The sequence below is a fragment of the Eucyclogobius newberryi genome, unplaced genomic scaffold, assembly GCF_026437365.1.
Source record: "Eucyclogobius newberryi isolate DKJ021-1_F unplaced genomic scaffold, fEucNew1.0.hap1 SCAF_6, whole genome shotgun sequence".
NCBI lineage: Eukaryota > Metazoa > Chordata > Actinopteri > Gobiiformes > Gobiidae > Eucyclogobius > Eucyclogobius newberryi.
The window spans coordinates 17050799-17074742 of record NW_027316278.1 but is presented as its reverse complement, the minus strand read 5'-3'; the positions used below and the strand labels follow the sequence as shown (position 1 = coordinate 17074742).

At 39.9% G+C, this 23944-nt stretch overlaps 2 protein-coding genes across 2 annotated transcripts; both read right to left on the bottom strand.

Moving 5' to 3' along the window:
* Positions 1-562: 562 nt before the first annotated feature.
* Positions 563-14489, bottom strand: inpp5l (inositol polyphosphate-5-phosphatase L). Its single transcript, XM_072433317.1, has 16 exons — positions 14359-14489; positions 11505-11544; positions 11314-11416; positions 9778-9865; positions 7242-7305; positions 6644-6747; positions 6349-6401; positions 5568-5687; positions 5362-5446; positions 4447-4542; positions 4279-4353; positions 4009-4082; positions 3385-3499; positions 3248-3316; positions 3081-3139; positions 563-2010 (listed from the first exon to the last, which is right to left on the bottom strand). Exons 1-15 carry the CDS (start codon positions 14416-14418, stop codon positions 3098-3100), a joined length of 1188 nt encoding a protein of 395 aa, XP_072289418.1. The 5' UTR covers positions 14419-14489; the 3' UTR covers positions 563-2010; positions 3081-3097.
* A 1296-nt stretch (positions 14490-15785) lies between these two features.
* On the bottom strand, positions 15786-23539 carry LOC140346623 (glycerol-3-phosphate acyltransferase 4-like). Its single transcript, XM_072432775.1, has 12 exons — positions 23401-23539; positions 22312-22873; positions 21214-21283; positions 20832-21132; positions 20064-20138; positions 19882-19971; positions 18418-18627; positions 18274-18329; positions 18111-18196; positions 17228-17356; positions 17071-17150; positions 15786-16924 (listed from the first exon to the last, which is right to left on the bottom strand). The coding sequence occupies exons 2-12, from the start codon at positions 22477-22479 to the stop codon at positions 16816-16818; spliced, it is 1374 nt and encodes a 457-aa protein (XP_072288876.1). The 5' UTR covers positions 22480-22873; positions 23401-23539; the 3' UTR covers positions 15786-16815.
* Positions 23540-23944: the final 405 nt, after the last annotated feature.

The following is a 23944-nucleotide window of genomic DNA, read 5'->3' as shown; positions in this document are numbered from 1 at the left end:
GAGCTCTTTGACCACTGAGACTTCTCTTTATGGTTCAGACAGACACAGCCAAGACCCACGCCAGAATCTAACTCATGTTTTCACACAGCAAATGATATAATGCCTCGTGTAGTGGACAGGATGTTCGTGCAATTTGTGATGTGAGGAAAAATGTGATATTTTTTATTCAACCCTCTAAAGGAAACTGGCAAGTGAAATATTAATCGGCACATAAACTAAAACCCCGAACAGCCAATTTGTCATGGACTATGTTTTTTAACCAAATCTATGTATTTATACAAAGTAAAAAGTGTGAAGCAATATTTTTGGCCGTGTGAGCGTCTTCCTGTCCATTTTATTTTTGCATGAATTCAGTGTTGCACTTTATCTGCATCAGTTAGGAATTAATTTCAAGGCCATGAGTCAAATCAGTCCAAATATGTGGCGTACTCCCTGTACTTTGTACTGTATCCAACCAGTTCAAGTTGACTACATGCCTTTACGCTCCCATTCAAAGAGAGTAGGAGTCGACTGCAGCAACCAACTAAAAACAGGTTTAAAGAAAATAAACACAATAACAACATAGAAGAAAATGTATATTTATTATTTACAAAAGTTAGGTTTTGACATTGTAGTGTTGGCCTAAATAGACTACACACACACAAGCTAGAATCAGTCTCATTGTTTATAATGTTACAATGTAATTTATGACTTCTTTTAGATATTGCATGCACAAGAAAAATCTTCTCTGTCTGTTGTGTCCAATTGAGCAAGACTATGAGGAAATGATCAAACATTTCAACCACAACCACAAATGACAGACCTGATGTATCATTCAAGCTACAACAAAATTTTGAAATTCAGCAGCATTGTACATTGTTTCATTTTGGCAATGAAAAATGTGTCTGGTCTGCAGAACAAAGCACTTTGTTTTTACGGATTAATCAGCAGGATATAATATAACACATAAATAAATATTACTTTTGTTACTGCTACACTCGATAAACTGACAGCCACATAATGTCTAATTTCACTTTTTTTCAATCAAGACAGTCGTTTACAAGCGATAACTCATTTACCTGAACATTCAACACAAGAAAGAGACAATTAACAAGAACAGAACAAGGAAAAAAAAAATCTAAAATCCGCAATATCTGACAACTGCAAAAGAGAAAACCACGTTATGGACTGGGAAAACGCAAAAATAGCTGGAACACAAGTACAAAAGATGGATACGAGAGGCTAAGGACCATCAATGCTCACACCTCGAAGAGACCACCACACGGGGACAGTTGTGGTCAGTCTGATCGATCTGTCACTCTGGGAATAATCTGATAAAAGACACAGGTAATTGAACGATCACTTGTATACTACCGTCTTATTGGAAGAAAAGTGAAGTCTCATTTGAAAAAGAATAATAATAATCATAATGTCTTATTACAGCATTGGGCAAAGAGCTTTGTAAAGAGTCAAAAAAAAGATATTCAAAATACTTTTTTAACATTTATTATGAACATGTAAGAAATCAGATCAAGTGGAATCAGTTATATTTACACCACGTCACAAAACACACGGCCATGTGTTTACAGCTCACGTTTACTGGCAGCTACAGCTACAAACAAAATATTTTAGATTCATAGTGATAACATCTGCCAACGTGGCTGTGTTTTTCATATCTCTTTAACGTCAAAATAAATACCTAAAATCAGAACAAGCGTTGAAAAATAAAATGACAAAACGATGTGTCACTGCAGTCCCTCTGGTTAAACATAAGACAAACACAACACAGACAAAATAAAACCACCAAAACAAAACTAGGATTATTTTAGCCATTATGGTTATACAGTTTTTCAACTAAATACTTTCATTCACACTTGGTCCATTGAGTAAAAAAAAAAAAGCTTGTATAGATTTTTAAAAGCATGTATAATGTATCGTTCGTTCTGATAAAGTATAAGAGAGAGAGAGGTCTTGGTGTGGCGTCTTGCTACTGCGTTATGGTCAGAACCGATTCTTGAACGTCTCTTGTGTCTTGTCCAAAAACACACACAATGAACACATGTAAGTAGAATAATAATAAAAAAACACACATTATGCAAATTATAACAAAAACATGTTGTGCTCTTGCGCTGAAAAGGGGGGAAATTCCACTACTTTGTTATCTCCTGGGAAAGGGACGAAGAAAGATTAAGATTAAAAGTGAAACGGAAAGAATCCAGAGAACATTTTTGGAGGTTTTCAGTACAAACATAGGCAGTTCTACAAATGCTATAAGAGTCAGAAGATTGTTAATAAAATAAAGTGAATTTGTTTTTTTTGTTTTTTTTACAAAAAATCTTATTTGTGAAGTATTTCCATTCATGACTTTGCATTACGATTACGACAAAGACTTCGGACGACCATCTCCAATATGAAACACGGAGAGTCATATTTGAAAGACCCGCACAAATTGGGTGTAGTACAAATATGTGACACAGTATATTTGGGTGGCCAACACAAGCTGCTTTGTTTGTAGCCTTAGACATAAAGTCACTGAGGCGTAGGCTAACGCTGCACAATCTGTCACGCGAATAATTTAAAGCCCCGATACGCTTCCCCATTGTTTTCGTGACTCTAATCATTCTGCGCGCTTCTCAAGTGGCGCGCTTGTTAAAAAGCAATACATTTGTGGGGAAATAAATTTAAATGGCAGAGAAAACAAAATCATGACCGTAAAAGTGCCAATACCGCGTCCAGCACAATATATGTGTCTCCGGCCGGCCATCAGGGTGGTAATTATAGAAAGGACACTCAGCGCTGCAGTTAGCACGTGGCAGCGGTGTCAGTGGAGAGGATTCAACGCGCATAGATCAGGGGAAGGTGCTGATGGGCTTCGCTTTAGTGACAGCAGACACACAGGGGCGCTCGTGTACGGCCGACACTTCATCTTAGTTCATATCCCAAACTCCACTGGGCCCGCGCCCGTTACGGCCCTCGGGGGACGAATGGGGCCAGATTACAGTGATCACTCCGCACGCTGGACTGAGCAGCGCGCTTAAAACAGGCTTAAAAACAGTGGCTGTGTGTTGTGTTAAATGTGCAAATAGTGTCACTGTTGTTACCATGGGAGGGAGCAGGTTCAATGGTCGCTCGTCTTCAGGGCAAAGAACAAGAAAACAGGCTATAAAAAGAGAGAACATTTATATTATTTTGTATTTTACTGAAACTTTTAAAAGACTTAACTGACATGAATCACTTGAACATGAATAAACATCAGACATTATTATACCTTATGGTCTCCCATGCACACGTTGGGACCCACGGTGTTGTAGACAAAGCTGTGCTCACTGTCCTCGGCCTGAAAACAGATTTGAAGTTCAAGCATGTGCAGCGTTATAGAGACAATACGGAGGCTTTTGGACTGACTGAGTGTAGGAGGAGGTCCTGGACACTGTGGGACATGAGAATGCGGTCGCACCAGGCGGGACAGCGCGTGTTCATGTACTGAGTCGGTTTAGTGTAGTCTTCACTGTAAGGATAACTGCGAGAGAGGAAAAACTGTTCACAACACACACAGCGAAAATGTCATGAATGCTAAGAACCAGAAGAAAAGCGTAAATAAAAGCTTGGGAACACACAAAAATATGTATGACATGTATTTCATTCTGTGTTTGTCCTGTAGTTAGTCACTAAATGTATAAGTATATAGATGCATCTCAATAATGATGAATGATATTTCAACAATGCATCAGGAACGTGCAAAGATGTGACTGTAAATGCCTTTGTTGAGCTTCAATTATTGCTAGACGTGAAACAGGTTTAATGGTTAAGTTATTAAAAGTTTAAATTAAATTAACACACAAAAAAGTGGTATATGTTTGGAATATTACACTATATGTTTCTTTTTTAGGTAAATTTTTAATAATTTTAATTATAGACAATATAATGTGTTCTGATTTTTCACACTTCTGAATGAATCTAAAATTCTCTTCATTAATTCAGTTAAAGACAAATGTGTTTATTCAGGGTTTCTTAGACATGTATACTTACCTTGGTGGAAACTTAATATCTTCTTCCGTTAAAACATCATGAAATGCTACAACCTCTTGGTCGTATTTCAAAAGCTGTAATGACAAAAATGTAACTAGGTGAGATTGTGAGGTTGTTGAGTTCACGTGTTTAGGATTGATCTTTTGACCTAGTTTCAACTGAGGACACTCTGTCATGCAAACGACAGTGATTATCTTAACATAATCTTACTGTGCACACATGTCCAGTTGGGAGATGAGAAAGGATAAAAGATAAGTATTGTGTTCTTACAGCTTTGCCATTGTCCTCTCTGAAAACCGCTTGATGTAGATAGGTAAACAACTTCTCCTCGATGTGAAGTAAAACCTACAGGTCAAACAGTCTCCGGTTCAATAAGGTAATGCATGAATCCAAACAGAAACACCGGGGAATTAATTCAGTATATAATGAATACGTTACCTTGTGGTCGTTATCTTTTTCTTCACAAATGATCTTCTCCACTTCATTACTGCGGTCCTTCTTTACGGTTTGGACCTCGGCCGGCGTGGACAGATGCTGGTCACAAAATGAAAACAGATTTACTTTTAGACATTTGCTAAAACCTTTAGTGACATTAAGACATTTGTTAAAACCTATAGTCACAATAAGACATTTGTTAAAACCTATAGAGACATTAAGACATTTGTTAAAACCTATAGAGACATTAAGACATTTGTTAAAACCTATAGTGACATTAAGACATTAAGGCATTTGTTAATACCTATAGTCACAATAAAACATTTGTTAAAACCTATAGTGACATTTGTTAAAACCTATAGTGACATTAAGACATTTGTTAAAACCTATAGAGACATTAAGACATTTGTTAAAACCTATAGTGGCATTCGTTAAAACCTATAGTGACATTAAGACATTTGTTAAAACCTATAGAGACATTAAGACATTTGTTAATACCTATAGTGACATTAAGACATTTTAAGACATTATTAAGACATTTGTTAAAACCTATAGTGGCATTCGTTAAAACCTATAGAGACATTAAGACATTTGTTAAAACCTATAGTGGCATTCGTTAAAACCTATAGAGACATTAAGACATTTGTTAAAACCTATAGTGGCATTCGTTAAAACCTATAGTGACATTAAGACATTTGTTAATACCTATAGTGACATTAAGACATTTTAAGACATTATTAAGACATTTGTTAAAACCTATAGTGACATTAAGACATTAAGACATTTGTTAATACCTATAGTCACAATAAAACATTTGTTAAAACCTATAGTGACATTAAGACATTTGTTAAAACCTAAAAACCTATAGTGACATTTGTTAAACCCTATAGTGACATTAAGTTGAAAGAGTCATCACACCTGAACCAGGCTGAGTGCATCGAGACGGAAATTGAAGTCTCCAAAGAGGAAGAAAGGCATGGGAGTGTGCCCATTGTCTGATAACCTAGAATGAGACAAACAATGTTATTAATTCAGCTGAAACACATCCTGTTTGACCAGGTATGAACTATTTGGACGGTGTCATCTCTGAGTTCTGACACTGCGCATGCATTTTCACATCTGACCTGTTAATGACGTATCGGAGAGCGTTTTTGCGGTTGGCAGAGTAAATAGAGGGACTGGAGGTGCAGGCGATCAGGTTCGAGGCATCGTGGAAGAGATGGATGTTGACCAGGTCAAAGCCCCTGTTACAGATGCATTAAAATAGTTGACAAAGCAGCGTCCGGTTACCATTATACCTCTGTCTGAGCACACATAATAGAGGCAGGAGCCAGGATAAACAGGAAATCATGTGATAAGTCTGTGTTATAGGGGCTTTTCTTGGTCTCTATGGTCCTACAGGCTACAAAGTAAGAAATATTTTTTAAATTGTAGATGTTAAAAGCAGTGGAAATCATAACACAATATTAGATAGATAATAATAATAATAATAATAATAATAATAATAATAATAATAATAATAATAATAATAATAATAATGATGATGCTATATTATTTACAATAAATCCATTTACTTTTCCAAGAATATTCTGTGGCTGGATTAAGAATATTTTAGGTTTGGTTCAATTTATTTCTTCTACATCAATCGGTAAGAAATGAAGGAAATGACATCATCTCTTACCTATTGTCTGATGTGGAAGAAAGAAAGAAACATGAAATATTCAGAGCTCTTGCACATTTTGATGTTTCCACAGAGTATTTGAATGACATCTAGTGCACCAGTTCAGCCCGTTTAACATCTCAACCACTAATATTCATTATTTCTATATTTATTATCTTTAATCAAGTTCAAGTGGTTCTAAAAAACCCAACACTGTTAAATGAATGCGTGCGCGTGGTACGTACTGGTTGTGTATGATCCAGCGTGTCCTCATGAAGCCTTTTCTGGACCATTTAAACTGCAACACAGACGAATGAGGGCGAGTCACTAAACGGCAGTGAAATTTGAGATAATTATTGATCCTTTCACATAATTTGTCTTGTCTCCCTGTCAGAGGCGGCGGACAGCGCTCTGCCCCAGAAGACTCATTTGCCCCCCCGTCTCCCCTCGGTCCCAGAGTAGCCCTCCCATTACAACAGACACACTGCCAACAAACCAATCAATGCATGCACAAACTCACCATCATCTGTATATACTTACGTCAGGCCAGAAATTCTTTGGGAATTTTTCTTTCTCCACAGTAGCGACGGCGTCCAGAGCGCCCGTATACTTGTTCTGCCCCGACACAGGTTTAAAATCCTTCACTGTGAGGGGCACAGAGCGGGAAAGGGGAGGTGAGAGCGGTGACATGTAAAAGAGTGAGAAAACATGCAAACGGCAATCAATAAACTGGTGTTAACCTCATCAGAGCGGCATACGCGATGAGAGGATCTATAACAGAGACATTAGGCGTGCCGAGGCAGACAGCAGCACGGACACTGGCAGCTGCACTTCTTTATGGTTCTTCCATAAGTGTTTGTGAGCAGCTTTTTCATGGATAACGTGACCGGACTTATGCTGCAGCGAAAGACTTTCTCGAAACTCTGTCCCTCTCATCTTAGGCAAATACCCTATAAACCGGTGCTTATACTGCAGTACTAAGTATCAAGGTCAGATTTTGAAAAAGGAAGATACAAAGTAATGTTTAAAGATAACAAAAATAGAAAATGATCCTATGTTTAGGCTCTTAAATTAAAAAAAAAATATTACGATATTGTCATTGCAGTTTATGACAGATTTTATGGGGGAAATATCTTACCATTAAAATCATATTGCAAGATGTTTTTCAGTTTTTTGTGGATGAAATACATGCTGCCCAAAGCCTGCAACAAACAAACAGAAAATACCATTTAAATATGCATTATACATATACATTTATACAATCATTGCTGTTGAAACTATGGTCACAAGATGTTGTTTTTCAATTGTATAATAGAAATATACCCAAAATACAAACTAAATTGTAAACCTGAACAATGAGAAACACACATGGCACATATGAACACACACTCTCTCCACACACTTCAGCACCAAATCATCCCTGACATGGCCTGACCATTTTTAATGTACTAACTGCCTGCTCCACTGATCTGATTAATCATTCCCCCTGAGATCAATAAAGACAGAAAATTAAAACAATTAAAAAGGTATTAAGCAGTGGGCCTGCCGTCTGCCAATGCTGCCTGAGAGAGCGGGGCACAAGAAAAATCAGCGGGTGCCGAGAGGGGCGAAGGGCGTGACCGTCCCACACTAACATGAGAGATCTATCCCTGAAGAGAACCTCTATCTGTGCTGTCAAAATAATCCTTGTTTAATAAAACTGAAGTGCCTCTTTGATCAGCTCCAGTGAACGGTAATTAGTGACCAAAGTGTTCAGACCGATGTGTGCGCTTCGAGAGACATTTTCATCTGATGGAGAGCAATAACAAGAAACCCAATTGTATAATCACAGATACTTACACTCTGGATAATCACGCTCATTACATTAAGTTATTATAAGTGTGCTGTGCCATGGTCCTGCCTTTCTGGTGCGTTTCAGGTGAGGTTGGAACCAGTGCCTCTCCTGTTATTGGGCAAAAGATAACCTACTACACCACTGTCGCCCCATGTAGATGTTTAGAGGCTAAGAAAATTCTAAAGCGTTCAAATGTGGCTCTTTTTGCGGTGTAACGCACACACGGTGAGAGGTAAAGTCAATTATATTCTGGTAGTAGATAAGTTTAAGGTTAGATATTGGGACATATTGGTCTTTTTAAAACCAGAGAAAGTGCGCACGTGAACAGTCCAAACACATTTCCCTTCACATACTCCTCCAAACAACAGTCTTCATCAATCAGGTTTGTGCACAGTTTAATAAAAAAATATTGACTTAGAAGTGATTTTTTATCAAAACACCATTTGTACTGGGAATGTGTACGCAAGTCTGCCCCTTCTGCCTCTGCGAGCAAATGTGAAAGGAGAACTCCCCAAACCGACTCTTGGCCCTTGCCCTTATAACTGATGATCCCCCGCCAACAGGAAACAAATTGAAAATCAATGCAGGTGGCACAGACCAAATGAGAATGAGACATTGTGGGGCTGGTGGGGGCTTCTGCTCGCTGCAGACCTCTCAGGGCGACCACTGGAGCAGCGTGCAGAAGACTTGAGCGCAGGGGAAACTTAACTCCCAGCTGTCTGCCGAAGCCCTCACGACTTATTTATTGTGCACAAATAGGCCGGGATCAATAGTTTTAATCTAGAGTTTAATGCATTGACTTTGGCCCGTCTCCTTACACCTGCCCATTGACTTTTGGCTCTTACCTTCCACTGGTGCACAAATTGACCCCTACTGTCAGATATCCAGTGTAAAAGTATCACCTGGGAGGAGTAAGGGTTAATAGTACTTCGCTCATATACAGTATTAGAGCTGCTGTAGAGACAATTAGAGCTAGCTCGAGTCACCCAGATGTAATTCAAGAGGTCAAATAAAGAGCTGAGTTTCATGACAACAAACAACATCATGAACCAATGACCCGAGCATTGTCCTTGCAACTACATCCAGCGGAGCGTGGATTCAACAAAAGATGACGATAGGAATCTTGTTTTTGAAACGCTATGTATGACTTATAAACCTGTTTTTGAGCACAAGGCCAAAGAACATCATTTTGACATCATTTTGACCTAAATCTTAGTGATCTATGAGGTTTAGAAGGCTACAGTTTAAACACCACTCCCCACACACCGAGAATAGGCTTTTTTGGTAGTTTGGTAGTAGACAAACCAACTGTGAGCAGAGGAACAGATAGACACAGAAATGCTTTGTTTACCTTGCGGGGTGCTGAGTGGTTTCCTGTGTGTCTGGATGCAATGATAAGGTACACTTCATTATGGGGAAATCTGAGCTTGAATTGGTAAGGACAACATTAGGATTTTAGATGTGTGAATGTTTTGGGTGAAGAAGGGTTGCAAGGCTCACTGTCGCTACCATTTGGAGGCACAGATCGAAGGATGGGTCAAATAGAGCGAGATCATTTCCCTCCTCCTGGGTCAATTAAGCTCACAAATACAAATAATAAAGACATATTATATTGCTGTGTCAACGTTTGTAATTGCATTGGAGCAAATGTATTGAAACCAATCCATGGAGAACAAGAGTGGCTGAGAACCACTGTTAGATAAACAAGGGTGCCCTCTAGTGGAAGCATCACAAATAGCATTGCTCATAATTTATATGGCGTATAAGTTTACACTTCACTACTACAGCACGATGTAAGAAAAGCATGTTGCTGAAACAAACAAACTGATATAGTTCTCACCGTGAAACTGTTCTCATCTTGAAAGCGGTTGTCAACGTAGATACAGACCCGATCAAAGTCACGCATTTCTTCACTTGTCTCTATGCTCCTGTAACAACATTTATTTAAGATAAAGTATAAAATGAATTTAAGATAAAGTATAAAATGAGAGCAGGTACATAACATTTGAGCACTGCTGTAGTGTGTATTAGAGAGACAAATTAAGAAGTAGAATATATTATGGATATTCTGGTTTGGAAATGATGTTGCTTATTCTGGAGAAGACATTAAATAAATGTTAAAACTAAAATTTGAATCAGTAAAAATAAAGCTGAGTCAACGTCCCCACCTAGTGGCTTGTGCCAGGTTGTGCATCCTAATTTACACAATCCTCCAATAGAGGATTTGAACAATGAAAGGAAAATTACTATTCAGTTTTCAACTTGGCTTTTGGACACAGCTAACTTTGCAGGATGCAGGAAGGAATATAGTTGAATCCAACACAAGCAAATACATCTTAAATGGAGGAATGGAGGAAAAACTGAAGTGGAACAAAATCTCATATCAAATGGAGAAACTTGTATTAGCCTTAGAATATTAAAAATATGAAATATCAAGGGGTTTTGGCAAATTAAACCACTCAGATAACATGTGAGCGATATGTGAGCCTGGTTTAGAGACATTTACAGTTGTTTATTCAATAAGAGATTATGATTAGGAGATTAGGACAGATACTGACCATTTTTGATGGAGGCAAAATCATTGTGTGGCGCTTACACAAAACAGAAAACTGTAAATACATTCTGATGGCTGGGTCTACATTTGTCTGATGGCTGGGTCTACATTTGTCTGATGGCTGGGTCTACATTTGTCTGATGGCTGGGTCTACACTTGTCTGATGGCTGGGTCTACACTTGTCTGATGGCTGGGTCTACAGTTGTCTGATGGCTGGGTCTACACTTGTCTGATGGCTGGGTCTACAGTTGTCTGATGGCTGGGTCTACACTTGTCTGATGGCTGGGTCTACATTTGTCTGATGGCTGGGTCTACATTTGTCTGATGGCTGGGTCTACACTTGTCTGATGGCTGGGTCTACATTTGTCTGATGGCTGGGTCTACACTTGTCTGATGGCTGGGTCTACACTTGTCTGATGGCTGGGTCTACACTTGTCTGATGGCTGGGTCTACATTTGTCTGATGGCTGGGTCTACATTTGTCTGATGGCTGGGTCTACACTTGTCTGATGGCTGGGTCTACATTTGTCTGATGGCTGGGTCTACACTTGTCTGATGGCTGGGTCTACATTTGTCTGATGGCTGGGTCTACATTTGTCTGATGGCTGGGTCTACATTTGTCTGATGGCTGGGTCTACACTTGTCTGATGGCTGGGTCTACAGTTGTCTGATGGCTGGGTCTACAGTTGAGCGAGTCGTACCAGTAAGAAAATGACACATCTTGTGTGTCGCGTAAAGGGATTTGCATACTCTTGTTGTCACTGAAGGTGTGCAGGCTTGTAAGATAAGATTGTGTTGGCACCATGAGTAAACCTGGTCTTACCTGAAGAAGTTCTCAGCATAGCCCATGTTGGCCATATAGTCTTTTCCCCCGACCTCTTGAAAGTGTAATGCGACAAACCGTGGCTGGTAATTGTGGATTGTCTAGAGAAAGAGAAAAAAAGCAACTGATGAAATTTGGGTTAGGGATGTGTGTTCCATATTTAACACAAAAATACTTTTATATACTTTCCTTGTACAGCTCCTTCAACCATTGACTTTGAATCTCGCCCAACTAAAAAGAAATTCAGAACAAAAAAATTATATTTAAAACATATTTTTTTGTGTGCTTGTTTTTTTCATGACACACATAAACTACAATAGTCAGCTATTATAGTATTAAACATTTACAATGATCTCTGGTCCTGGATTGTATTTCAGGCCTCAGTTTACACACTGATTACTATAAACTGGTCTGTGGCATGCAGGGGGGTCACAGGGCACAGCAGAGGGTCCCAAGATGGTTTGGAGATATCCTTTTTGAATGATGACCCTGCTTTTAATACATATTTTATTTAAAACCATATTTTTAAATTAAATTAGACCCAATAACAATCTAATAGGAAGCAACATGAAACTGGTTGATTAGTTTTGGGAACCCCTGGTCTAGACAATGTATCTGTCCAAATGTCCACTTGAAAATGTCCATGTTTTGTGTCATTTGTGCTCTGCAGTCACAAAGAAGTAAAAAGAGGCCTTGTTTTAAGTTTTCCTGACTTTTCAGCACCAAATGCTGTTTATGCAATAATGTGGGGCACAATGTTGTACTTTGTGTACAACTCAATTATAATTATAATACAGGCCTCACAATGTGGAGTAAAGCAACTTTGTGAGGCCCGTTATTGAAAATTGAAAGTTTAAACATTAAAAACATTGTCCAGATCAAATGGAAATGGTCCTCGGCCAAATTTCCATAACTCAGTGAACCGTGCGCTCCCACGTGACATCTCTAGTTGTGTGAAGCATTTTGACAGGTCAGAGTGAAAAGGTACTGCATTTTAAATATTTTGTGCATTTCTTAGCAACTAATAATAATAAGGCGTCATTGGGGTTGTAAGACGAGAGCTGTGAGACCAACAGGGGGCAGCATGATGAGTCAAGGCCATTAATGATGTGTAGTACCAGAGTAACTTATTAATAATGTGTTTCTACTGGTTTACTGGGCTTAATCAATATTCATTCATTTATGTCAAAACCCATGTGAATGAGGTGATGCGGATATACATTTGTTTTGCACCTGAACTTTGCCGGGGGCAGGATTAAAATAATTCAGACTTCTTCCTGCTCCATTCCAAACGGAAATTTAACTATTGTCCAAAATATTGTCTATTGCTGTTGCATCATAGTTAATTATGATTTTTTTGACAAACATTTTAAATGTTTGAAATAATCACAATAAAATAGGAAAAAAATAAGAAGATATATAAAAAATATATATATATATATTTCTAAAACTCTTTCTCACCCTCCGTGGGCGGTCTCTCTATTTCTCCAACTTCAAGCTCAGGTCCTCCACCAGAGGCCCCTGGGAGCTTGAGGGTTCTGCGCAGTATCTTTGCTGTTCCTGCACTGCACTTTTCTGGACCGAGATGTCTGATGTTTTTCCTGGGATCTGCTCAAGCCATTCCTCCAGTTTGGGGGTCACTGCCCCATGTGCTCCGATCACTACAGGCCCCACCGATACCTTCACGCTCCAGGCCTTCTCCAGCTCCTTCTCTAGTTTCTCATGCTCCTTTTTCCGGATGTTGGACGATATATATATATTGTTTTTTTTTACAAACTTTAGCCTATAACAATTAAATGTATAGGGTTTAGGGATTATTTTTTTTATCGATATATCATGAAATTTGATTGTCCCTCATTAGCAAATTGTTTTTGACACCGTCTTCTATACACTATTAACAACATAGCTCAAGCTCAAGAAGAGATTAAATCATAGTATATTGCACTAAAAAGGATCTGGCTTTTGAAAACATTGGCCAACAAAGGGTAAATTGACAGGCTTAAACTGTGTTTTGAAATGGCACATTTTCCAAACAAAATCTTCATACTGACCAAATACATAAACCACAACCTGCACATGTGGGTGTAATCCTTCATTACAAACTATATCGTAGAACATTTTAATGATCCAAACAGGGAATATGTCAAATGCAACACAATTGTACTGCTATCACATATTTTTAAAAACATGACAAAAATACTTGATATATTGATATTTCAGCACACTCCTTGTTCAACTCCTGTGGTTCAAACCGTTTAGTCGCACAAAACAACATAAAGATATAAATTAATTAATGCTTGATAATGATTTTTAATGCTTGATAATGATTTGCTCCAGTCTTAAAGGTGCACTGTGTAACTTTTCTGGTGGACAAACCCATTTCCATGGAGATGTTATTGATTTGCAGCTTCACAGTAACTTATCCATCTCCATGGAGACAAGTTACAGGTGGGATCACAGTAAAAACGTGTGTTTTTCCAAGATATTTCCCTTTATTCAGTATAAACACTTATAAATGAAAACAGGCTGAACCTTTATTTGTCCCACAGAGGACACTTTTCATTGTTGCAACGCACAGTTCAAGAACAGCGGGAGAATACGCATAAATCTCCATGGAAACGAGCACAAGCAGGTGGCGAACCCTCCAGAAGAGTTACACGATGCACCTGCTGACACCAGAACAGGCGTCTTCATTTACCACACTGTAACCATGACTGTAACTAAGCAACTCCTTGTTAAACTTCTTCTTCTGCTGCTTCTTTGGTGTTTTATGTGCGGCTGGTATATCCAAGAGTTACAGAACCGCCAGAGTCTAAAGAATAAAGTCTGGTACATGTAACAAACCCCTGAAGGAAGGTCACAGGGATAAAGTGTGGCGGGAATGTAACTCTTGGATACCAGCCGCCATCAGAAGAAGAAGAAGAAGAAGAAGAAGAAGAAGAAGAAGAAGAAGAAGAAGAAGAAGAAGAAGAAGAAGAAGAAGAAGAAGAAGAAGAAGAAGAAGAAGAATGTTTTGAGGCGGTGTGTACAAGTTTGATAACTCACGTTATCAAAGAGCGAGCCGACATTGGCGGTGACGAGCAGCACATCAGTGTACTTCTCCATGATCCCGCAGACTTCGCTTCAAGGCCACGCACTGTGTTGTCTTCTTCTTCTTCTCCTTCTTCTTTCTTCTATGAGCTTATTGGCTTTACCGTTGTGAAAGAGCCCGTCCTCCGCTTACACGCCTCGGCATCTCAGAAGAGCGTTCCGCGGGACGTCGGGTCGAACTTGTGCGTCGATGGCGGGCCGCTGCGGGAGGTCACGCGTAAGAGCCGCGTTCACGTCCATGTTTTTCAGGTGGAAAACGCGTAGAAACGTCGCATGTGCGAGTGGATTTCCGCCTCCCCCGTTTGGCTAATTGGACTAGTGTGCTCTAAGCGGACTTATGAGAGAGCATCTGCCGCGTTCAGGCGCACAATCCCGTGGCGCAGTGTTGACAGATCGGCGCTCCGCCCACAAGAGCTGCCGCGCGGCTTCCTGCTCTAACGCTCTTTATTACACGGCTCTTACAGCTTTACGTACATTCTTTCATTTATACTTGAATTTAAAAACAACTACTGTGTATTCTGGCGACAGGACGTGTCCATTGCGGTCGACTGACGTGAACTCGCCGCGGAATGAGATATTCTCGTGCTTAAACAGGAAGTTGGGCGACTCTAACCTCTTTATTTTACAACGAAATTCCTGTTTGGAAATGCAAATCTGACGGAACATTTCCACCACTAGAACACAGTTTGACACGTTTTGTGACTGCCCCCGGTGGATGGGGATTAAAGCTGCATAAACCCACGCAGAGCCTCGGGGCCTGTGACCGGTGAGAGCAGGAGGTCACTGCACTTTGCCCTCCTGGATAGACTCTGTGTGTTTGAGACAACGTTTGAATATGATAAACAGCTTACTTTTAAATGAGCTAAAATAGTAGTTAATAACACAAACGTAGATCTGCTGTTCTCTCTCTCTCTCTCTCTGGCAGGGGGCCCACAAGGAGTCCCCTCTTGGCTGGGACTGTTGGGGCCCCTCTCCTGCTCACCATAGTGCAGTCAGGGAGCTGCTCAACCATGGTATTGTTTATAGTCACCCTTTTAGACTCTCCGTCCTGTTTCCTCCATCTCCTCCTTCCGTCACAGTGGGTTTTGTTCACCGCCCTCAACAAATCAGTCCCAAGACATTTCCACAGCAGAGCAAACCAAAGCTTCACCGCTGTAGAAACAAAGGTGCTTAAAAGGAAAAGAGTTTATAAAGAAAGGCCCGAGTTACAAACAAAAACGCTTGCCAGAAATCTACTAGGGCTATAAATGACAAAACAATAGGGCTATAAATGACAAAACAATTCCGGCTGGACAGAGTCAACACATTTTATGATAATGCAAAGTGGAATTTAAATATTATACTTGTATGTCTGTTAGTGCAAGAAAACAAGAGAAGCCCCATGCAAACATTGAACATTTATTTACTCATGGCCACTTTTACTGTTTACCTGAAACATCGGTTTAAAAAATAATATGCCATCTCCCACTCTCTCCTCAAACTCACAGGAGCTCATTGATGGGGCAGAGAAAATGTTCTTTTTAGTATTTAAAATATGTTGTCATTTTTAATTGCAGATTCACATTCATTTGTTGTGGATTGGTTACAACTTAAAACTGTATGTCACCCACATTAAGTCATTCCTGATTAAAAAGAAAAAGATAATCTAATTAGAATTCTTGAAATCAAATGGACAGTGCAGTGGTTTCTGATTCCTGCAACAATAAAAACAATGGTCTTCAAAAACATGATCAAATTAAAATAAATAAAGCCAAATGTTACTTTAATTAATTCTCCATATTGAAAAGACAAGACGATTAAGTGAGGCTACGACTGTAGCTGTTTGAGTTTAGGTTCAAATTTCCATATCATAATGTAAAATGATACATTCAATGGAAAAGTCCCATACATCACACCAAATGTGTAACAAAACCTCCTTTTCTCTTATAGAAAAGCTTTTCCCTGAATGATGAACACATTTTTGTCTTTAAAAAATGCAATAAAATGTAATTCTGCCTTTGACCATGAAAGGCATTTCCCATTGACTCGAGTCAGTTTAAGCAACAGACGTATGAGGGCTCGCTCGTGCCCCAATGTTAGGTCAATTCAACTTAAATATTGTTATACAAAAATTATAGTAACGTCTAAAATCTCAAACTATTAAACAAAAATAGGAAAAGTGACTTTTTCTACAAAAGGAAGACAACACTGCCTGAGCACATCAATTTGTTCTTCTAAGTGCAGCAGACTCAGAATAACCCCAAAGAGCAATGCAAACTGAAAGTGCCAGACCGCGGCAGTGACAGAGGAAGCCAAAAGGAGCTCCGTGGACGTCTGAAAGGATCCACTTCACACGTGTCAACAGACCGGAGCAGAGCTGACGGCACACTGGCCCCAGGGGCCCAGGAATAAGTCCATCGTTCCAAACTTCCTTCACGAACGACTGCGGTCCTCTTGAGTCCCCACCAGCATTTTGCTGTACAACTTCTGTTGCTCCTCTTTGAATGTGTCTTTTACCTTGTCTCGCTTCAGACCTCCATCCCTAAAATCACATCACAAATGGAACATGAAAATAGGGCAACTATATCCAAGCACTCCTTCATTTAACATCTTAAGGATGTCTGGTTATTTTCATAAGCAATAGCTCTTTGAATATATGTTTAAATAGCTTTTATATGGTCTTCTTACCACAGGAGGTCCACCAATCCCCCCTGCCTGGCAATGGCCGCCTTCACACGATTGGCGAACTGGACTGCATCTTCCCCTTCCTATGGGACAAACACATTTCTATTATGGTCAATCATTTAAATACACCATATCATTGTCCCTGGCTGGCCCAACTCACCTCGCGTGACATTGGTGGAAGGTACCACACGCTACAAACTATGGCCCAGCTGCTCATCATGCGCAGCAGGTAGTTCACCATGCCAAATTTACTGCTGTTCCAGAAGGCGTCTCCAAACCGTGGATCATACTGTCGAGCAAAAACAATTTCAAACTTTTAACAAAGAGAACGAAACACAAATGGTGAGCGTTTATGAGGATTCGAGAAAAAAACAAAAAAACGCGCTCGTCGAGGATGAGGCCAAGCAACATGGAGTAAAAGAAAAAATGAATTGCAAAGTGGATCGAAACTTTTTGGGGGAAAGCAAGCAAGCCAAAAGCATCCGAGGCACTGTGTTGGTGTCGAAACGTGTGTATAAGTAAAATAAAGCACCTTTTAATATTTTTCACTACTACAGAGTGCCTCAGAGGCTTTCACTTTGGCTGCTTTACAAAGACAATGTTTTGATTCACTTTAAAATTTATTATTTCCTCAACTTAAACTTTTAACATATTATGACTCAGCCATCATCCTCTACCTATTTTTATTAATTTTTTTCTACACCAGTAAATGCCAAAATTGCGATTCGAGTTGCAATTTCTGGTTCAATTATAAAATAATGATCTGTTCAAAGTTCACATTTCAAACACGTCCAGCAGAATTGACAAAAAGACCCATGCATTTCATAACATGTTTGTACAGATCTGACCTCATTTTAAGCAGAAAAAGACAAGATATGTTTTTGTTTGTGGAGGAAATGATGATACTTATAATGTGCAATTTGCAAACTACGTCACTTAAAATTGCAATTTCGATTATTTGCAATTTCGATTAATTTCACTTAACATTAAAATTATGTTGTTATTGCAATTATATTTACGTTATAATATGAAATGGTAAATACCTTAATAGCAACTGGGTAGACAGGACCTCCGATCTCAAAGCTTCCCTTCTTAAACATCATAACGGACGTGTTATTGATGCACGTGCCTGGGGAAAAAGAGATTTACTGTTAAAGTTGCCGTTATAATAAAGATACAGGACATGATCCTTTCTATGTTATATACCTTCTGGAAAAATAAGAATGGGGAGTTTGGTTTTGTCTTCCACGTGGTCACTTAGTCTGTGGAAGAAGAATACATTTGATTTAGACAACACAAAAAACAACAACAAAGCAGACAATCTGATGCCTTTGCTGGTTGCAATGTCACCTTTTGGCCACTAGATGTCTGTCTTTGACCTCCGAGCGTTCAAACCAAATGTGTGGGCAGGCCTTTACCATAGCTCTCTGAATAACCCCCATCAAACCGCCATGGATTTGCCCGACCATTGCATAGCACCCATCGCTGGCCAGGATGATAACGTCGATGGGCGAGGTGTGGTTGGCGACGCAGATCCCTCCGTTCTTGGGTTTGTTCTCGCTGCGGAAAACACATCGCCTCATTCGTCAAGCAGCACAAAACGTAACACGAGACGTCACAGTATTGCCCGAGATAAAACAACAACGCGACGAACGGGAAAAGTCTGAGGTCCCTCCTGTCTGGAGATCGAATTACAATCTGAAAAGAAGACGAGCTAAACATGTTCTCAGTCACGTGTATTTTTAGACATGCAACACCAGACAAACGGCTGGAGGAAACTTGGCCTCGATACTAGACAGGGACGGGCAACGTATTCATGCGTTTGACATAATTTCGTGGTCATTAGAAGATACGCGACATTTGAACAGCGGGTGCATCGTTTATAGTAAATAATGCCACAGAAAAATGGTCTACGGTGACATTTCTGCACTGTTGCGAATAGTTTTGCAGAGGTTTTACATCTGTCTGATCATTTAACCTGAATGAATACGCTTAAAGACACGTTTCAACACATCAGAATATTCATTTTTGTCGAGCCCTTTGTATTACTAGATTTACGGTAATTCGCCGAGCACATCTTCGGATCAAATACAGACGACAAACTTACATTGTAACATAATTAGAAGAAATAAAAACCCACAATGTTATTCAGGTTTCACATTTAATTTTCTTTAACTTTGGCTTATAATGGCCAGGAATGTCAGCGACAGTTTAGAGAAGCCTCGGGCAGCCGGCGTTCAACCGTCTAACATGCAGAACACATCCACAGTTATGTAACGCCTGACTTTTCGAACCCTCTAAGACTGCTACGCACTACAACTCGTACAGAGAGCAGTTTTTATTTTTTTTTAAACTGCCATTGAACTAGGAAAATATAAATCATAGGTCTGAATTGTTGGGGAGAATATTGACTTTTGAGAGTCCTGGGATTGCAGAGAAACAAGATTTCAAGACCAAGACTCGGATCTCGGTGCATATTTGAAACGTGATAAACAGATAAAATAAGACAAGATGACGCTTTTCAGAGCTGTGTTATCACGATACTAACATCTAGGTTTAGGTTTGATTCTCGATACCGTAATAGGTGATAATAAAAAGACAGTACAATGCCATTTTTGACTCAAAATATAAAACTTTCATTGAGGTCACTGTGTAATTTTGTACTAGTTCTGAAGAAGATCAATTCAAACTATTCTGGAAAGGTCCTGTTTTTCAGTATCGATGCCTGCTAGAATGATTATCTGCTTTCAGTTTTATTTTGTCTGTATTCAGAATAAGGTGTAACGGGGTAAACAACAGCCCCGACTGACTCACCTGTCGTGGTAGGTGATGATCGCGGTCAGCGCTCGGACGCATATTCTATAACACATCAAATGCACTTTCTCACTCAAGAGGCTTTTGATCCTGCGGCACAAAAACAAAACACAAAGATACATTTATTTTGCGGATAATTGCATTGCAGATGGTGAGTTTAAATGGTTTGCATAATTTATTACCTTCCATTTGGTAATAGTCCAATCAACGAGGTGAGAAACACAAGGAGGCCCACACCAGTGAAGGCCAGAGTTACCCTGAAACACACAACGCGTCATCAATAACTTCAATGTTAAATCACACCTGCAGTTGTATTTAGTCGCCCGTATTCATAGGTTTATTAAGCAAACTCTTTGTTAACTTACATTGTACTACTTTATTCTATTTTGAAGATACATTCTGAAGGGTTTAGCAGCACTGACCGGCTGCAAACAAAAGTACATAACCTTTACTACTAGAGAATAGTTATTTTGGTTGTATTAAAATAATGTGACAATAGGGCATAATAACAAGCCTGTCTCAGTAATTATTATATCGACTTATCATTCAATAAATGGAACAATATATTTTAAGGCTCGGTATTTATTGTTTGCAATGTTTTCTTGCACTTTTTTGGTTATTTCTTTGTTTTACGATGAGAGTTTAGCTGTAGAGAGTCAAATAAATCACTTTTGTCACACAGGAGGAGCTCTCTAGACACCTCGAGATCCTCCGGGAAAGCTGCTGGCACGACCGGATCAACGGCAGAAAATGGATGGATGGAGCTTACGTTTTTTCATATGATTTTGTACATTTAGAGCAGGGTTTTACTCGGATTAATCAGCTTTAGGGTTCATGTGTCAGTGTCATAAAAGTTGTTTCATCATGATATTTTCTGTAGAACTATAATACACGTCGCAGGCTGTCGCTGTGACTCACTGCTGGAGTGTTGCATCAGTCAGGGCAGATACCTGAGTGGCAGGAGGAGCCCGTAGCGGATGAGCAGGCCCAGGCCCCATAGAACAGTCAACCTGAGGCTGATGTAGTGGAAGTTGTAGTTGCTCCGAGTGAGAAGGTTCCATGATTGCAGTTCCTCTGCAGAGAACCTCTTCGTCACCTCATCGTCCATGATGCTCTCCACACCTCGCCGTGCAAAATAAAAGATGTCCGACATTTCGAACTCAGTGGCTGAATCCAAGTCCTTGTTGCTCCCACTGCGTCGTATCTCCTTGATCTCTTCCTCCAGCGAGGTCGGCTCCTTGGCGATGATTGCTGTAGAATCAAGGTTATCATTTACTACACTTTTATACACAAAGCTGCACAGGACGTTAAGCAAACAACTGCATGACTCACCATTTGAGTAGGGTTTGTAAAGAGGGTGATTCTTCTCTTTTGCACCTCTTTCTAATCTTAGAGTGGCCCACTGAAACACAGAAAGAAATATTAAAGCTTTGTTTCAATAATGTTCTTAAAGTGTTGGATGAAAACAGACAGTAAAACCAACTAAATAGAGAAGTGAGACTTGAGAAGGTAATACACAGCTTAGTTTGTCAGCACGGTCAGTGACGTGAGGTGAAGATCGGTGGAATTGAAACAGAAGAATTAGCACACTGGGTCGTCATTGTTACAACATTTACAACTATTGCACAGCAACGCAATAAACAGCTGGTGACACATGCGTAGCACCCTGACTTTCCCAATAACAGACTTGTAAAGACAGGCCATGACGTGCTATAGTCAGTCAGACAGCATGTAAATCTGAATTGAAACTAGTATCCAAACTAGATACTCATTTAAACAAGTGTCAATACTAAAAAAAAACATCCCTAACAGGAGAAAATGTGATCTTTCCTGAACAGTTTTTAAATGATCTGGAGCTTTATCAGAACTACAAGACCACAATGTTTAATAAAGGAAGTACTATTATTTAATGCTGAAAATATCAGTCTTTTATCTAAAACGTTGTTCTAAAAGGGCATTTTTAATTATCGTTGAGGTAAAAAGGAATAGAGCCCATTTCCTAGTATCATTTTAGATATTTGTTTATAGTTTTACATTGCCAACAGGACTGGATACAAGGATGTGAACGTCACTAAACAAACGGTGGGATTATAACAAATGAATACGATGTTTGAGAAGAGCAACAGAGCAGCCAAGGCAAACAGTATTTCTACGGGAGATGATCATTTGAAAGCACGGCTTGTACTGTATTTGCCCTTTGAACTTTCCTCCTGAGCAGAGAACATCTCAAATGTCTCACTCTCGTCCAATTCTTTCCGGCTCCAGTTCAACACTTAAAGGTTCAGAAAGAGTTGAGTTTTTTAAAGATCCAATGTATTCAACCATGTTTTTCATCAAAACTCCAATATCTGTCACTTTGTGTTACTTTCCCATTATCTAGTAATATACAAATAGAGTTTTATAGAGTTTTAAGTGTTAAGCAAACCTTACCTCAAACAGTTTAAGCAAGCTTTTCATGTATAGCCTTCGAATCCCGAATGAGACTCCGAGAATGGCAGGAACAATTATGAAAACCAGGAGCAGAGTGACCCAGACTGTGAACGATATCCCGAGGAGGATACACAACAAATTGTCAAAGGGGTTGAACAAAAACTCCATCTTGAAGTAGGGCGCCAAAGAGTCTATAACGCATTAATAACCACCAGAAGAAACGATGGGAGCGCCGTCAAACCCCAGTCCTCAGCATGCCCTTTCGTCAAGAGACGTACACCATGAGCTCGACACAAGAGCGGCTTTTATGTACAAAATATGGACTCCACAAACATCTCGATGAATTTTGAGGCCCAACTCATGCCATTCTTCTTCACAGCATCCCAGAGAGAAATGAGCCCCAGGTCAGAGGGCTCTTGATGCAGTCAGGTCCTGTTTGCAGCAGATGTCCCTTTGGTATCTGAGCCCACAGCTGTGTACAGATGTAAACAAATGACTGGTCACAGCAGGAGCTCTTCTTCTCCAGTGAAGAGGAGCAGCCACAGTTTAATGTCGAACAAACCTGCAAAAAAACAACAAAATAAAGTGTGTCAATGAAGCTACGTTGATGAAATAACTATGTTTACATCAATAATGACCCGTGGTTGCTGTCCATATGGTGTGCATAATGTTAATCTACACACTGGGCACAAAACGCAGTTGAAACGATAACAAATGATGACCCAAAAGCTCAGAGATAAGAGCTGAGGCCCTTCCCTGACCCTCTGATGATGCAGCTTTCCTCCATCCGGATAACGGCACCGCGCAGATAGCACTTTAGAACCTTTAGTTGGTGCTTTCGAGGAATAAATGGTAACGCTCGGCCAGTGAATGTTCAACCACGTGTAGAGTGGGCTAAGGAAGTGCTTAAAGGAGGATTTAACTCCATGCTAAACTTAGCTTCTGGCCTCCTCCACGCTGCTACGTTTGATCTCAGTGCGCTTCTTGCGGACTGACTCAGGACTGGCGCCGCGGATAAAAAACAAACAAACCGCGCCATGTATGCGGATGTAAGAGTGAGTTTTGTCCGGGATTTAATCGTTGTCTGACCTTTTGTGGTGTGTCCAGCGCCGGGGTCGTGAGGCTTCGTCGCCCATCCCTCGCCTTTGTCTGCGGAGCGTAGCCAAACTCCGCCCGGCCTCCGGAGCAGCCGCGGCGGCGTATGTTGTGAACACCATCTGTAGGCCATCCCCTGGCGGCCGTTAGGGGGTACTGCACGCGTGTTCCACGATTTTCACAGGGATCAAATGGAGCCAGTGACTTCAGAATGCTACAGTCTACAATCAAAGATCAGTTTTGACTTGACAATATCTATGGCCATTGATAGTCTTACAACAATCAAACATCTGAATGTGCCACTCGACATTTCACCTATTAGACATTAGAGAACTTCTAAATTCCCGTTCCAAAATGAACATTGCCAAACAGTGCTCTCTTGTGGCACATCTATGCAAATGCACTATATAATTATGAGTGTGTAATATATATATATATATATATATATATATATATATATACATACACATCTATGCAGGACCATGAGTCTCACCCCCTTCAGGACACTCAGTTCAGTGAGAGACTGATCCACTCTTGC